The 17,198-nt window shown below is 42.9% G+C and overlaps 1 protein-coding gene across 1 annotated transcript in view; it reads left to right on the top strand.

Moving 5' to 3' along the window:
- Positions 1 to 672: 672 nt before the first annotated feature.
- necab1 (N-terminal EF-hand calcium binding protein 1) overlaps positions 673 to 17,198 on the top strand; it is a gene marked incomplete at its 5' end in the record, with an annotated part of 23,573 nt that continues 7,047 nt past the window's right edge. The window contains 6 exons of the mRNA XM_079749388.1: positions 673 to 690; positions 1,948 to 1,972; positions 3,722 to 3,830; positions 4,855 to 4,880; positions 5,264 to 5,361; positions 12,447 to 12,583. Coding sequence (XP_079605514.1) covers positions 673 to 690; positions 1,948 to 1,972; positions 3,722 to 3,830; positions 4,855 to 4,880; positions 5,264 to 5,361; positions 12,447 to 12,583 — 413 coding nt within the window. The remainder of the gene's footprint in view (positions 691 to 1,947; positions 1,973 to 3,721; positions 3,831 to 4,854; positions 4,881 to 5,263; positions 5,362 to 12,446; positions 12,584 to 17,198) is intronic.

Below are 17,198 nucleotides of genomic sequence, written 5' to 3'. Positions count from 1 at the left end.
GGCGTTTTTCATCAACATTTTTGTTCAATCGTAGGAGAGAATAGGGTAAGAAATTTAGCAAACAAATTAAACATCCCTCCAATAAAATCGAATCGCTATATTCACTCAATTACTGCATCCTCATGAATCTATTTGAAGAGCATTATTCAGTGTAGAGCTACAATACTATTTTACATATTCATGATTCTATCATCATTTTACTGAAGGGAATCCATGTAAATCCAGAACCCTACACCGGCAAATTGGTTTGACATCAGAATTATTAACATCATTATGGCCTGAATAGCGTACTTCATCAATCAATAATTCAAACAATTCCTTTATAGAAAGGGTTAACATGTCCAGTTACTGAAATGTATTGAATAGCTTTTAAAAAATAATTCACGTCCTCCATATAACTTTCTTTAGAATATAACATATATTCTAAAATAATTCCACCTTCGGCAAGCAACAGCCAGAGCATCTTGCGTGTGATCGTCATCGCACGTGGGACGCGCTCATACGAATACAGAGACGCGCTTTGAACAACCTGCGGCACAGCAGAGTTTAGACTCACCCATGCACGCTGTGACCAATACGCTCCAAAGCAACCTTTCATCTGAGTGGAATTTAAAAAGGCATTGACTCAAATACATTCATTTGTGATTTATTATTAAGGAAATACAATTGAGAATGGATAGTTCCGAAGAGGTACAGTCCATTTCCGAAGAAGCGAGCTCTCCACTCGAGCTAAAAAAAGGAATGTCAATTTTTCTTGATGTAAGTAGGCTGTGTTTGTGTACACACTATATAGAAACGTTATTATGTTTTTTTTTATTACTATCGACGTGAACTAAACTTCAGGCCCTTGTTAGCCCATTTGAGTTTACCTTTCTATATTAAATGGAAATGATCGTGATTGTTATGATAAATATAATTAACCTCACTGTTTAATGGTCACAATTGGGCTTGCTGTAGAGGAAGTATGTGGATTTAACATGGCAGAGCTTTCATTTTAACACCCCATATTACTTGTACACGGGCTGGCCAAACCATCAGTAAATGGAATTGATTACAACGTTAAACTATCTTTTTTTTCTCTGCTCTGTTTGGGCAAAAACAAGGGGGGGGGTACACATGATTCAATTAATTTTGAATGGTATACACGCTGTAATAGGTTGATGGCGTTGGGGTGCAGATGGAAAGCGTTTTGTAATATATTTGTATTTTAGACAAATAGATATGAAGCTAATGATACTAATAATTCTAGGATATGAGAGAAGAGGACACAAATGAGGAGAGGAGAGTAAAGGAAATGAGAGGAGAGGAGAGGATTGCAGAGGAGAGTTGATGACATGAGAGTAGAGGAGAGCAGAGGAGCTGAGAGAGGAGGAGAAGAGAGGAGGAAAGGGGAGTGGTGGGGGAAATAGATACGATTGGGAGGGATGAGGAGAGGTGACTAAGGAGGCAAGTGGGTGAGAGAGGAGAGGATGTAAAGGGAGGATGCAGCAGTGAGGAGAGGAGATGAGATGACAGAACTCATCACAGTGAGGTGATGTCTCGGTACCTCTTGAAAGAAAAACACATTACAAACACAAGACAAAGTGAGCGGCAGTACTTGTAGCTGTTCTTGACTTGTTAATTTCTAAGCTCATGTGGTCACTGCTTGTCACTTTCCTCTCTCCTGGACTCTGGGACAGAACGATCCATTATTTATAGACTGGGTGTGATCGATGATCCATTAAAACACACAAATGGGCAGTTGTGCACGCCAATGCACAGACATACACACACACACACACATACACACACACACACACACACACACACACTCAAAAGGTCACAACAATTTAATATGGAAAGGGAATTAATAGTGGAAGTTATTTTTTTTGCATTAGTAAGGTGCACATGAAGAAATGTCCACATGAAATTTGTTAGATGATATTAAAAATCCTCTTCTGTTTTCAGATCCTTCGGAGAGCTGATAAGAATGGTAAGAAAACACGTTCACACAAACAAACACATAAACATCACACACACTCGCTCAATATTAAGTCTATTTCCTGTCTTGAAAGTACTGGATGGTTTTTCAATTTAATTCTGATCATGTCTCTCTAGTGATACACTTTCAGTTGCCATGGAAACAGGGGACTGACCATGCCCTGCCATGTTCAGTGTTAGAGAACAAAAAAACAAATTCTGTCCAAAATGTTGTTGTAAATGATGGATGAGCATTACTCTGTAGCAATGAATGTATTACAATGTGATATGGTGATAAGTTAGCTGCATGGGCTTGTTAGATGGTTTCAAATTAAAGCTTGTATATGTGGTTATTGTTTCATCATTATTTATCATAATCATCTTCTTCATCATCATCATCATCTGCATATTCGATCATAGTTTAATTTGTAGCAATGTTATTCCCTCATATAGTCCGTTATTAGAGTTAATGGTTTGTGAAACACAACACTATGAATCGTCCAATGGTGGCATGCCTCAAAGGAAACAGAAACCACTTGTCGTAGTGATTTTTATATGATTTTGATATGATCCATTCATGTTGTTTTGACCCAATGTACCATATTGGACTGGGTTTGATTTTAGGGGATGTGAGAGAGTTCATGAGAGTTCATACCCATCCCTACGATTATTGTCAATATATTTAAATAGAAATGTGTCAAGGAATATATTTCTGAGTAATTGTTTGATCTGTTGACTTATGTTTCTTTTAATGACTTATTTTCTATTTTTGATGAAGGGGTAGCACCCAGCATAGACTGAAGGTCTTTCAATAAATAAATAAGCAAATAGATGATTACGTACCATTATTTGGTTTGGAACATAATATATATAATCACATAATATGTATAATAGGCTTCATATTATATCTTAATAAAACACCTACCTTTGGCTCAACAGAATTTAAAAAGCTTTATTGCTATAGATTGTTCAAAGAGGATTTAAATTAAAGCTTTTAAAATATGTCATTGTGTTAACTCTGCTTCTTGATCGTTCACACCCAATAACTAAATTAATATTAATTTGATGCATTATCCCCTGCTGTTACTAATTGCAGGCCATGGGGAAGTGACAAGTGCCAGAGACATCAGACCTTTGTGATTTTTATGTTATGTTTCTAAGACGCTCAGAAGGTTGTATTTAGTGCAGCCATGAGTCACAGTTTGACTCTGTTGACATGGTTTGTTAAGGACCTGAGGGGCTGAAGTGTGTGCATGTGTCTGTGTGTGTGTTTGTGTGTGTGTCTGCATGTTTGTGCGTGCGTGTTTGCGCACATCCCAAAAGTGCTCCTCTTACAGCACTGGTGACTGCTTCACCTGACACTTGTCAATGGGACATGACTCAAAAGGATACAGAACCCTCCACTCATGATTCTTGACCGTCCTTCAAATGAAGATGTGTAAATCTAAGTGGAGAACATTTGAAGGGCTCAAACCCTTATTGCAGCCTAACCTCTAACATCCTTGAGCAAGATGCCATAGCCCCTTCCAGCTCCTTTGCTAAACGGCTTAAGTAAGTAGTAGAAGCCGGCTTAAATTAAATTAGTAGTAAATTAGTAGTAAATATATGAATACATTAACTTGGGGTGAATGAATGATTGAATGCTCAGGGGTCGGTTGGCATAACCTTGACCCAGAAGAGCCAAAATGGTCGCCACATTGACCGGCGCTGTCGTCTCCTCATCTTGGCTGAACATTTTTCCCATCTTCCCCCCTGTCCCCAGATGACGGCAAGCTGTCCTTGGACGAGTTCAAGGCCTACTTCTCCGACGGGGTGCTGACCGCAGAGGAGCTGAGGGTGCTCTTTCACACCATCGACACCCACAACACAGAGTGAGTAGACGACACAGAGTGAGTAGACGACACAGTGTGAGTAGGCGAAACAGTGTGAGTAGACGACACAGAGTGAGTAGACCTGGTCCTGCTCCCTCTGCTTTCCTGACCCTGTTGATATTGCGTTTATTTATTGATGCCAGTGGCGGATGTGGAGTCCGAGAGAGAGAGAGGGATAATGGGGGAAGGTGTGAAACGGTGAGCTGGGAAACACAATCCAATTAAGGCTCACTCTGGGCTCTGTTTATTGGTATCACTTCTGACTGAAATCTTTCTGTTTACTTTCAGGCTATTCACTGTTTTAAGCAAATATGAGACAGATAACGTTGAAGGAAAAGTAATATCTCTTAATATGCACAGATTGTACAATTAATAGTATTGTGTAAATGATCAAGTTATTTTGAAATAAATTGTACCAAATAGTGCCATACTGGTATATATTCCAGTTTGATAAAAATAGAACACGATTTTTTATCTCTTTGATCTATAAGCCATCACCCCTACCCTCTCTTCATGTCCGATCTCTGTCTCTCTCTGTCTCTCTCTGTCTTTCTCTCTCTCTCTCTCTCTCTCTCTCTCTCTCTATGTTTCTCTCATGAGTGTGAAAGTGACAAAACAAATTTGGAAATGTGTGTCATCTCCCAGGGTGCATCTGACGTCGGTACGATAGGCCATATAGCCGCTAGAGAGGTCAGATCAGTCCAGAGAACGGACCCATTGTCTTCGGTGGAGAATCCTTTACATTACATTTCAGTTATCATGTGATAGTCCATCGTCAAGTTGGATATACATAGTAGAAGAGTAGAATATACTCTCTAAAACCAGATTACATAGTAGACAGTGGTACTAGCAATGTGCAAAAGTTTCCATTAAAAGAAAAATAATTTTACATCTGCATTCATTTATTCTCACTTCCTCCCCTTACTTGTGACCGAGGTAACGTATATTGCAGATTGTAAGATTAAGCGTACATTGGAATGTGAAAAAAGTTTTTGTGATTGTGTTGTGTTCTCTTTATTTTCAGCAACGTGGATACTGATGAATTGTGTGGTACGTTTTTTAAGATATGAATATCAACTGAGAGTATTTGTGTTGCTGTAGGCACAATCAGGGTTGGAAGGGAGAACCCCTTCTGTGGGTTATTTTGACTCAACCTAATGCTAATATGACCAGTAAATTAAGATCCTAGTAGCTACATGCTTTATTCCCAGGCAGGAAAACTGGTGAGCTTGGGGTGAAAGTAAATTTTGCAGATGGTCCAATCACTATGAAATATAATTTGAGCAGGTGAAACCAATGAGGGAGTGATGTCCGTTGTTATCAGTGGGAAACGCATGCACATGTTGAACGCCTTACATGTGTTCGGGTTTTTCCTCTCAACTGTCAGATTAAAACATACTGAACGTGTTCTCTCTCCCTTTTCTGTTCAAAAGAGTACTTTTCCCAACACCTGGGCGAGTACGAGAATGTCCTCGGTGCGTTGGAAGATCTCAACATGTCCATCCTGAAGGCCATGGACAAAACCAAGAAGGTACGATGACTGAGTCAAAACCGCCCCAACCCCTGTGTGTACTGGTGTGTGAGAGAGAAATGTGTGTGTGTGTGTGTGTGTGTGTGTGTGTGTGTGTGTGTGTGTGTGTGTGTGTGTGTGTGTGTGTGTGTGTGTGTGCGTGTGCAAAACCTTATTCAGGACACATGTCCAGGTATGACCTGGGTCAGAGATGATGTGAGTTGATTTACTCTCTCTGTGTCCATGGCCCCACCAGCAACCCGATAGTGCCTACAATTCCCACAAACCACCCGTATTTTTTCAGTTCAGAGAGTCGATCCCAATCTTTTCATGTCTCTAATGAGCCTCTGCATCAAACATGAACAGATGCCTTTCTGACCGCGGAACCCCTGAGAGACCTTTGAGCAGCACGTTTTGATCAAAGTCTGTAAACATCTCAACTTTCATTCTGGCATAAGTGCTCATGAATTGGAAGTGATACAGCGGTACAGCCGTACAGCGTTATAGGGACGCTATGCGGTACGTTATGCATGTTAAAGTCTCTACCATGAAACATTTTCATGGAACATGAGGAGTTCTTAATGTGGTCACGTGTATTCTTGAGTGAAAGATTATTATTCTGTATTTTTAAGGAGTCTCTTTATATTTATATATATCTTTACATTTAGATTGACTCTAGGTCATGAAGGTCATTAGGGAGCTAGTATATGAAACGCCATTGGAAGCAATATTAAACTAACAAATACATACATACATAAATAAATATGCCCTAGAAATAAACTAATCTGGCTATGAACCAAACCCTGAAATAAATGAATTATTGACGATAAATATATTTTTTATTTATTTCCCAGCTCTTGGCATATACATAATACATACATAACTCTAGCAGTTCTCACTTAGGTCCAATGGCTGGAGAAAGAAGGAGCAAACATCTAAAAAAGATGAAAATAACATAAAACGACGGTATATATAGAGTCAAATGTGTGAACCTGAGGTCATCTGGAGAGTGAACACTAACGCGTCGCAACGTGCCTTGTTCCTCAGAGGTTTGAGCTCAGCCTCCGAGGGTAAGCTCCTTCTGATTGGCTCTTGTGAGCTGACGGCGTGTCACATGTCCAATGGGTCTATGTGGGAGCACTCCTTGGGGTTCAAATGGGTATCCATGGATACTGGTTTCCATGGATACTATCTGCTCCTATGGGCAGTGGCCGCTGCACCAGGCCCTTTGGTATTTGAACGACGTTGATGTCTCAGGCCCTCTGATTCACTTCTACATCCACCTGTTCACCTAGCTCTGGTTTCACAAAACCACGTCCTTATATGGGCACACTGAGGGACTAGATGGGGTTTATAGCCCAGAGGAGTCCTCAGATCTGGTGAGGGCATCACATGGCATTCCAGGGCTGGCTTGTAGTACAATTATTCAACATGTGTGCGGCCGAAAGCCGGCGCTGAATTTAACAGTGGCCTTGTGAGCCCAGCCTGCCATCACACCGTCAGAAGAGGGCAGGATGTCCTGATTCAAAAGGTGTCAAATGGGTTTCTGGTCCAAATCTGCTGCAGCGCTAGAAGTGCCCAGAGACATGGTAGCACCATGGATGTGTTATAAGACACGCCATGTAGCCTTGGTCCTTACATCTGCCAGACGTTTAGTGGTTCTCTATGGACAGTTCTGCTGTTTATTCAGTGCTGTTCTGGGGCTACAGATGGGAATAAAAAGAAATACGTGTGGAATAATGAATAAAATCCCTTTAATAAATAATGTTGTCCTTTGAAAGTCACAATAAATCAAAACCTATTTATTATTTATTAAACTATATTGACTCATTTATATAATTCTGGATTGATTTCATATGCAAAATTATTATTATTATTATTATTATTATTAGAGGTCGACTGCGGGGGGGAGATTGAACCCTTGATGAGATGAGAGACTAACACCCGACCCCCTTGAGTCTAGAGAATTCCAGAAGAACCGAGGTCTAGTTTGTGGTCTTGCCTAGTGGGATCCTGTGGTGAACTGGGAAACAAAGGGAAAAGAACAGAGAATGGATGAGACTGTCGGCTGACAGAGAAGTGACAAGAGGAGGGAATAAGATAAGATAAGATAAGATATACTTTATTCATCTCAGCAGAGAAATTTAGGTGTTCCAGCAGCCAGCATACATACACAACGCAACACAACACAACACAACACAACACATGTATACATACATATCCCACCTAAACAAAACTACTACCCACAATACCTAGCCTAGGATAGAAAAAGTGGAATGGATGGTCCATGGGCATAAGTAGAAGTAGCTGTTACTCAGACATAACAGTACAAAATGTGTGCAAATATACAGGTGTGCAAATAAACAGGTGTGCAATAAACAGGTACAAAAAAGATAAATAAATAAATATATATATATATATATATATATATATATATATGCATATATATATATATATATATATATATATATATGCATATATAAGTATATATAAGTTTGATATATATAAGCAGCGCAAGCTAAATTTAAATGAATATTCTATAAGAGTGAGAAAACAGTAGTAAGACAGAGATGAACAACGACACCTCGTAGTTCAAAACAAATCATTTTTCTTACAAATCATGAAAAAACATCTTTCTTCCAATTGTTCTCAAAATATCTTCAAAAGATAGCAAGTGATACATCTGCTGGCCTCCCCCCTGCCTCCCTCCTCCTTCCAATCCCTGGAGGTTCTAATTGTGTGTGTTTTATCGAGCGCAGAAACGATTGAATTCAGACTTCAGTGTGGCCCCGGTGAAGGCACAGCCCTCTGCTCTCAGCTCACTGAGAGTGGCTGTGTGCGAGTCAAGCAGTTCACTCATCAGCGCTATTCCTCCAGAGTGCAAATATGGACAAGTTCATCACGGCTCACGTGACTGATCGTAGCATCTGTTTGCCACCGCAAAGCCCAGAGGTCCATGAATAAATATCCGTTACGCTACATTTAACAGTCACTTATGCAATGGCTTGGATACAAGTCAGAGTATTTTTTTTTCAAACTTAAAGTTTAAAATAAACTGTATTGGCCAAATGTAGCTCGTACAGAACACATTTGGGACAATGATTAGAAGTCATCACTGTACCGGGTTGCAGAACCACAGGGCCAGAAACTGGTTTATGAATCTTTAATCAGAAATCAATTCATACTAATGTGTTGAGAAAAATGTTACCCATATGTACTCTGTAAATCTCTGACCATAGGTCAAATCTGTGCCTATTTGAACTAAACCAGTAGATACAAGTGTTTTCGTGGCGTGCATGGAAACCCAACCTTTCAACCTGATAAGGGAGTACTTAACACTCAAGCGCAAGGAAGGAGAACCATGTTTAAAGAGAACAGGGAGGGCAAAGAAGAGAGGGAAAGATTTGTGGCAGAGACGTGTGCAGAGACAGTCCTCTGGAGCCGTGGCGTCCTCAACAAGGGCGGAGCCGCGGCCTCAAAGAGGAGCCGCCACTCAGGAACCAGAGTGGAAGATAAAGCGGGGGGGGGGGGGGGCGTCAGGGCTGTAGCCTCCATCATCTACCCTCCGCTATCTTACCCTTCGTCGTACGAACAATACCCCGTTGACTTATCTTTCTTTAGACACTAGCAGAAAAATGGATCAACTTCGGATCAAAACAAAGAACCATTAAGCATGGAGGAAAATACAGACATCCCTCATAACAGTTTCTACATCATATAAGTCGCCCTGGACGTGGAAAGGTGGAGCACGTCTCCCAAGAGACTGACATCCAGGCTTTAAATCGCCATTAATCACTCTTGGTGAGCCAACTCGTATATTGTTTTATGTTCCTCACTATAATGTAGGTTACATCTATAAGGCTCCAGAACCTTTAATGAGCGGTTGATAGACGGGCAAAACAGCAGCGCTATTATTTATCAACCGCTCATTAAATACACACTGTGGCCTACAGCATTACCCTCAACACTGGAGGCATGCACGGTACTTAGGCTGACAAACCGATGACAAAGTGGTATGCAAAAGGTTTTCCTTGTGAGCGTGGTTTATAAAGGTTTTAATTTCAGTTATTTTATTCGTCATAATATGTAATGAAGGTTACGATTTAACATTCACATGAAAGATTTGGAGATTTGAGTGTTTGGTCCGGAAGGCTCTGAGTTGGGTCTTTCATGCTCTCTACCGACCTGGCGTCCTTGAGCAAGATGCTGAACTCCAACCACGATCCCTCATCACATGTGTCTGGATTCACTGAACAGAAGTCCTGATCCCTTCATGCTGTACCTGTTGTCTAGACGCAGAACAAACACTATAAAGCCCTTTATATCAGGATGAGGTTTAAAAAGGAGATTGTTTATCAAATGGCTAAAATGGCTTTAAAAACAAACCACTCAAACAAGCACACACACACACACACACACACACACACACACACACACACACACACACACACACACACACACACTCACACACACTCACAAATCCAGTGGTGTGCAGTGAGTCATGACAGAACTCGTAAAGGTCATTCTTCTGTCTGGCCATAGATTACCTCCCCTGCTTTGGTGTGAGGGTGAATATGCCTGCGTGTTAGAGTGCAGGTGAGTGAGTGTTTGTGTGTATGTATGTATGTATGTATGTATGTATGTATGTATGTATGTATGTATGTATGTATGCAGGGTGCGATTTGTGAAAAAACCAGAGGGGGGGATAATTTTGAGAAACATTTTAAAATGTTTCAAAATGATGACGGACCCTGTGTATTTTGGTTGTTAATTATTACGATGTAATGGTGAAAATACTTTGGGTGGGGGGGATGTTTATCCCCGCCGAGGATAAAAATAATTCAGCAGAGGGTAGGACGTGTAAACCAGAGGGGGGGATAATCCCCACCATCCCCACCGGCAAATCGCACCCTGTATGTATGTATGTATGTATGTATGTATGTAAGTGTGTATGGATGTATGTAAGTGTGTGTGTCTGTGTGTGTGTGGGGGGGGGGGGTTGTGTGTGTGAGAGAGACAAAAGAATAATGTCCAACTTCTGAATAAACCATTTTTGTGATAAATCCTGGGCACGTGTGTGTGTGTGTGTGTGTGTGTGTGTGTTTGCGTATAATTGAGTGTGTGTGTGTGTGTGTGTGTGTATGTGTGTGTTTGTGGTTTGTGTGTGTGTGTGTGTGTGTGTATGTATGTGTGTGCGTGTGTGTGTGCGTGTGTGTGTGTGTGTGAAAGAGTTCCCTGTCTGAGCTCAACTAATGAAAATGTGATCAATTGCTAACAAAAACAAACATTGTGTTTGTATGAAAGAACATGAGTCCTAGGAGAGGAGAGAACAGGAGAGGAGAGAGTAGGAGAGGTGTGTCTGTGTGTGTGTATGTGTGTGTGTGTGTGTGTGTATGTGTGTGTGTGTGTGTGTGTGTGTGTGTGTGTGTGTGTGTGTGTGTGTGTGTGTGTGTGTGTGTGTGTCCGTGGAGAGCAGTAGGAGGGTGGCTGCATTGATGTGATGAGTCTAATGATGCTTTCTACATTGTGGGGAAGGGAGACGGAGAGAGCGACAGAGAAAGGGAGAATGAGAGTGGGAGAGGTGATCTCTTGTGGATGCATAACCTCACTCTTCACTGCAACATCATTAGGCGAGGGATAGTGAAAAGGGGAGAGAGGAAGAGAGAGTGAGAATCAAAGGGAGAGACTGAGAGATATAGATGTGTGTCTATGTTTGTTTTTGTGCATTTGTGTGTGCATGTGTGTGTGTGTGTGTGTGTGTGTTTGTGTATGATGGCGTACTATCCATAGGTGCTCATTTACCTAAATAGTCTTTGCGTCAAAGGGAATCAAACACTCTTGGTGATTTTTACATGAAGTCATTAAAACCCTCGACCCTGGGTTCACCTTCAGGCTGATGTGCTCTGTGCGAACTGACTGATAGAAATCCCACGGCCTATGGGATGGACTTAATAAAACTATCATTTAGTAAGGCTACAAATATTCAATATCTACTCATCCAGTTTGATACACAGCACCACTTGCTAGCACGTCTCTCCTGTCACACCAAATAACCAGGTGTTTAGGAAACTCTGTACCCCAGAGCGGGCCGGGATGGTGGAGCTGTGCCGCTGGTCGGCGCGCGGGCGGCGGCGGCGGCGGCGGTGGAGGCGGGGAGCAGGCGCTCCGTGGTGTCATTAGCACCGGCGCCTTCCCGGCATGCCAAGTACGGCTCGCTGACGGGGGATGAGGCTACGCCGCCGTCAACCACCGCGCTCCAGCTTCACCGGAACGACGATATTGGAATAATAATTACAAGGAGAGAGAAAATAGACAGAGGAAGAGGAAGAGGGAGTGTTCGCAGTTTAAATTCAGGAGGCATAGGTCAATGTTTAGGATGCTCGCCCTTATGTGTTTGGGGATGGATGGATGAATACACAGACAGACAGACAGACAGACAGACAGACAGACAGACAGACAGACAGACTCAGACCAAGAAATACCTTAGTCAAAGATCCAGGTAATCCCCCCTCCATGTCATTCGGATGTCTACCGAGCAGCCGTGATAGAAAGCCTCTGCAGGGTCTTGCCATGGTCAGTGGCAGCCTGAACCTGCTGTTCAGCCTGAACCTGCTGTTCAGCCTGGCAGGCAGGTTGGATGAGGGGATGAGGAGAGCCTCTGCCTCTGACAAGGCTCCTGGCAGACAATGACTGCTCCACTCACCTCTCCTCACCTCACCTTACCTCTCTGTTCCTCTCTGATCTCCAATGCTTTATTCTCTGCTCTCCTACTCCCTTCTCTCCTACTCTCTCTCCTACTCCCTCCTCTTCTGCTCTCTCCTCTCCTACTCTCTCCTCTCCTACTCCCTTCTCTCCTACTCTCTCCTCTACTCCTCTACTATACTCTCCTCATCTCGTTTCTCCTCTTCTTTTAATTAGGAGTAATTGTGGATGCTTGGTGGAGACAACCAAAAACGTTGTTTTTGGGTTGTCTTCCAACATGATCATTACATTACCCATCCCATATTACTACTTCTACTCCTACTAATAACACAAATATTATTAGCAATACGTTCTTCTGACTTCATCTTCTTTTCTAAACCTGCTGCTTTCTTTCCATTGGACAGGAGTATCAGAACTCCACCCATCTGGAGCAGTTTGTGACACGCTTCCTGCTCAAGGAGACAGCCAATCAGCTCCATTCCCTGCAGAGTTCCCTGGAGTGTGCCATGGAAACCACCGCCGAGCAAACTCGCCAGGAGAAGTACGTGTGTTACATTCCTGTGGTACCTCATATCCGTGTATGAGGTTTAACTCACACGCACACGCAGACACACTCATGCACATGCACACATGCACATGCACACATAAATACACATATGTATGCCGACATGTACACACACACGCACAAACACATGCATGCGCAGAAACGCGCACGCACACACACGCATGCTCACATACATACATACATACATACATACATACATACATACATACATACATACATACACACACACAGAAACTAGCATATTATGATGATGCTGGTATTTTCTTTAAATTACTCTGAGTAATATGATTTTGTATGTGGCTCTTGCAGAAAGACAAGAAATAGTCACCTGAGACAAAATAGCAGCTCTAACAAATGCTAACGTTCTGTTTCTGTCTGCATCTATCAGTGGAGTGTTTGCTAATGAGTGTAGCACTACAGGCCTCACCTGAAGTGGCTCTTGTGTGTGTGTGTGTGTGTGTGTGTGTGTGTGTGTGTGTGTGTGTGTGTGTGTTTTTGTGTTTGTGTGTGAAGATGTGAGTAATTTTTCTGAAAGCCTTTGCAATGCCTTCAGTGAATTTGGTTTGCTAATGTTGTTGACTCACTTGTTTTGCGGTAATGTGCGTGAAGGTGAGTATTCATCTGTGTGTTTGTGTGTATGTGTTTGTGTGTGTGTATGTAAGTGTGTGTGTGTGTGTGTGCGTGTGTGTGTGTGTGTGTGTGTTTGTGTGTGTGTCTGTGTCTGTGTGTGTGTGTTTGTGTGTGTGTGTGTGTGTGTGTGTGTGTGTGTGTGTTGGCCCTGTAAACACGGTTAAAACGGAGCAACATCCAAATGCAGGTCTCTGTGATTTGATTAAAAGCCAAACACAACTATCAGTTCCTCGCAGCTAATGCCAGCTGACGTCTCCTCCTTTATGCAATATGCCGACAAAGAATGCTCCCCAAAATTAGCTTTTGATGAGACCTCCCCTCCCCTCAATCTTAAAATACCTTGGAAATTCCCCACAGACCTCCTACTCTACTGTTTATGGACCAGCAAGGTTGAGAATGTGGTTATTGTTTTATGTTTTCGTAAGATGTTTTTTTCTTTTCATGGGAAGAGATACAATCTCACAACCTAGAAAGCAAAGGTCTCAGTGAAACATATGGACAGAGATATGTGTAAGCCAGTTTAAAGTCAAACACGGCCAAAACCACCTTTACATTAACATGAAATGTCTAATAGTAATGTAGAATTAATTCCAGGGTTTATTCCTCGGGTAGGTTCTTTCCTCTGCTGTTCACCAATGTTTTCCCTGACATTTAGAGCCTCCCTCTAAATGTACGAGGCTGACAGCATGAAGTCTCCAAAGGACAAAAGCTAATACATCTACAAAGGCCGGCTGGTGTAAAAAGCTAAAAGCTAAAGCGTTTGCCGTCAACCTGGGTCACAACAAACCAAACAGCAGCTGTGGTACCTTTGTGTCTGTCCCAGCTTGAGATCGAAGATTTCTTTGTTTTGTTAAAGGTTTTATTGTTTCTAGTTCTTTGTAATATTTCCTGTTGTGGTTTTTTGCAGATACTCTCCTCTCGCCTGGTACTAGAATTGCCCACTCCCTGCCCTCATGTGGTCTTCTGCCTCTCAGATCACCTGCCCCAGCCCAATCAGTTCCACCTGTGTCCAGTACCAGCCTTTGTTCTCCCTGCAGTGTGTGGGGTGTTCGTCTTCGTACCTACCAGTAAAGTGCCCCGGTCAAATCAACCGTGTTTGGAAGAGGTCGATATCGCTGCTGGTGGTTTTCTCGAGAACCTCTCATCCAAACAGCCTCACGGTCGGCGCTGCGGTCCTTCGCTCTTGGCGATACACCTGTAATGATGTGTTTGCGTTCCCTTAGCAACGCAGAGGGCCGCTATTGGTTGGTTTTGTTCAAAGTTCACGCTGGTTGTTTGGACTGGCATCTGGCCGGCGTAGTTTTTTATCCTGGTCAGGCCAATCACGACGCAGTTGGACGTAGTTGGACGTAGTTGGACGTAGTTGGATGCCCTCTAACATCCCAGCCTGCGTTCTAAGATTATGTTTAATTGTTTGTAGTTAAGAGTGATATTTCCTGTTTCATTTGGAAGGTACTTGCCTCTTGTCTCGCTTTCTTGCCTCTGCCTTGATGACTGGACTGACATCCTGTGTACTGACCTCCTCCTTCAAGACTTTCCTTCATTCTCCCGGCCTTTGTGTTGAGCCGTGCATTCGAATCTTGTGTGTGTTTGTGTGTTTGTGTGGGTGCTGGTGTGTGATATTACACGCTCCCATGTTCCCTCCCTGATTCCATTCTTCACCTTTTCTTATGTCGTTTTTGTCATCATTTTGTAATTTTCCTTCTTTTCTTTCTGACAAGATTCTCTCATTATTTCTCATTATGTTTGTTCTTTCATTCTGTAACACTATTTCCCCCTTTTTTTCTTACTAATCTTTTTCCGCCAACGCGTAAATCGAGAATGTGGAGACACTTTTCTCTCTCCTTTGAAACAAAGGCAAAGTGCTATTCCCTTTCCCCGCCCCAGCAGAGTGTAGCGTGTAGGTGGCAGTGTGGATTGCCTCTGTGTATTATAAATGGCTTTCTCTGCTTAGGGATGCAGGAGTGTGAGGAGTGGCTTTGATCGCAAATTATAACAGCTAGGGACAGCTAGAAGTCTGAAGCCACTATTTTGCAGGGTTCTTAAACCTCCCAAAAAACAAAAGCAACAACCTAAATGTTGCAATGGCCGGTAATTCTGTAGTTATTGAATATGGAGGCAATCATGACTACAAATGTTTATTCTTCACACAACGGTTATTATAATGTTATATATTGGTTGATAGTAATGGTTATGGTAGTAGAGGTATGATGTGTAAATGTGAACCCTGGTGACTTTATTTTGGTTCCTTTGGTATTCTGCTACTGAGAAACTGGATCAAACCAGTTCTCATGGAGGCAATACAGCCCACAAGATGTTTTCTTTAATCAATGCATATTAGACAATCATTCCCCTCAATTATAGTGGCTGCCAACATAGATTACAACAATAATATCCCCATTAAACAACCCATGGAAGAAATAAGAAACCAGTCAGCCCAAATGAAGCAACAATAAATCCTTCACAGCGGCGTCCCCATAGCATAAACACCAAACCGGTGTCCCTCCTAAACCTATTGAAGGATCTCCTGCTTCTATGTCCAAGAGAGTATGGCCAATGTGATGTCTTCACAAGTTCACTCTACTATCCGTGCCCTTGCACAAAAAAAAGAAAGCAGACCCATCATTTGTGTAGTGAGGGATGCCTGTGTTTGATCACCAAAAAAAAAAGTCGATTCTAGAGTTATTCAAGCGAGCGAAGATGTCCCCACAGGAGGAGCATCCATGAGAAACCCAAATCCGGTCTTTGGTTTTCCAGCCTCGGTCCTGGTTTTGCTCACTACCTGGCGTGAGCGGGAACCTAACAGGGACTGACAGGGACACGAGCACCCCAGGGGGCCGGGATGGCACACACGCGTGTGTGTGTGTGTGTGTGTGTGTGTGTGTGTGTGTGTTGGGGTGGTGGTGGTGTGTGGGTGGTGACTCAGCCAGCGGTGTTCATTGTCAGCATCAGGACGCTGGGCACCAGGGGGGGTAATAGAGTTAGAAGGAGCCCTCCAATGACCATGCATCACCACCACAGACTGCTGTAGTCTCTCTCTCTCTCTCTCTCTCTCTCTCTCTCCCTCTCTCTCTCTCTGAGAGAGAGAGAGAGAGAGAGGGAGAGAGAGAGAGAGAGAGAGAGAGCAATGGAGAGAAGGGGAGGGGAGAGGAGGAGGGCAAGAGGGGGGAGAAAAGAGAGATAGATAGAGAGGGAGAGAGAGGAGGGGTCGGGGAAGCAGAGAGAGATGTGGATGGAGAGAGTTCGAAAGAAAGATGCAGAGAGGGGGGCCGAGAGAGAGAAGGAGGGAGAGATAGAGCCCTGGAGAGAGAGGGAGATGAGGAATATCTGGAGGGGGAGAGGGAGAGAGATGTGGGGAGTGAGAAATAGTGAGCGAGGCAGAGTGAGCAGCTGCCCTGTGCGAAGAAATGTAATTGCAGATAACTTATGATAATCGTCTGTGGACAAGGGACAAACAAGCAAGGCATGAGAAGACATAATAACAGACTTGCATCAGATTCTGAAGGTACACAGCACACCTCCTCAGCCTAGAAACAGTGAAAGACAAAGCAGGCGAAAAGGAAAAATGCATATTCCCACACATACTCATTAACATAGATGAAGGCACGCAGATACACAGGCACACACACTCATCTCTCTGGCTCCCTCCCTCCTTTTGCTCTATTGCTTCCTCCTTCTCAGTCTGTCTCTCTGAATATATTGCTCTCTCTAACGCATTCACACACACAAACACACACACACACACACATACACACACACACACACACACACACACCAACATGATTGACAGATTATTTGATCACAGCTCGCCTTACTTTATAAAGTCCCTTTCACAAACACTTTTGTGAGTTTGTGTATATATGTGTGTGCGTGTGTGTGTGTGTGTGTGTGTGCGTGAAATGTGTGTGTTTGTGTGTGTGTTTGTGCGTGTGTGTGTGTGTGTGTGTGTGCAAGTCTGATT

The sequence above is a fragment of the Pollachius pollachius genome (assembly GCF_949987615.1).
Source record: "Pollachius pollachius genome assembly, chromosome: 13".
In the NCBI taxonomy this organism is placed as follows: domain Eukaryota; kingdom Metazoa; phylum Chordata; class Actinopteri; order Gadiformes; family Gadidae; genus Pollachius; species Pollachius pollachius.
The sequence above is the reverse complement of the archived record's forward strand: the minus strand, read 5'-3'. Positions and strand labels throughout refer to the sequence as shown.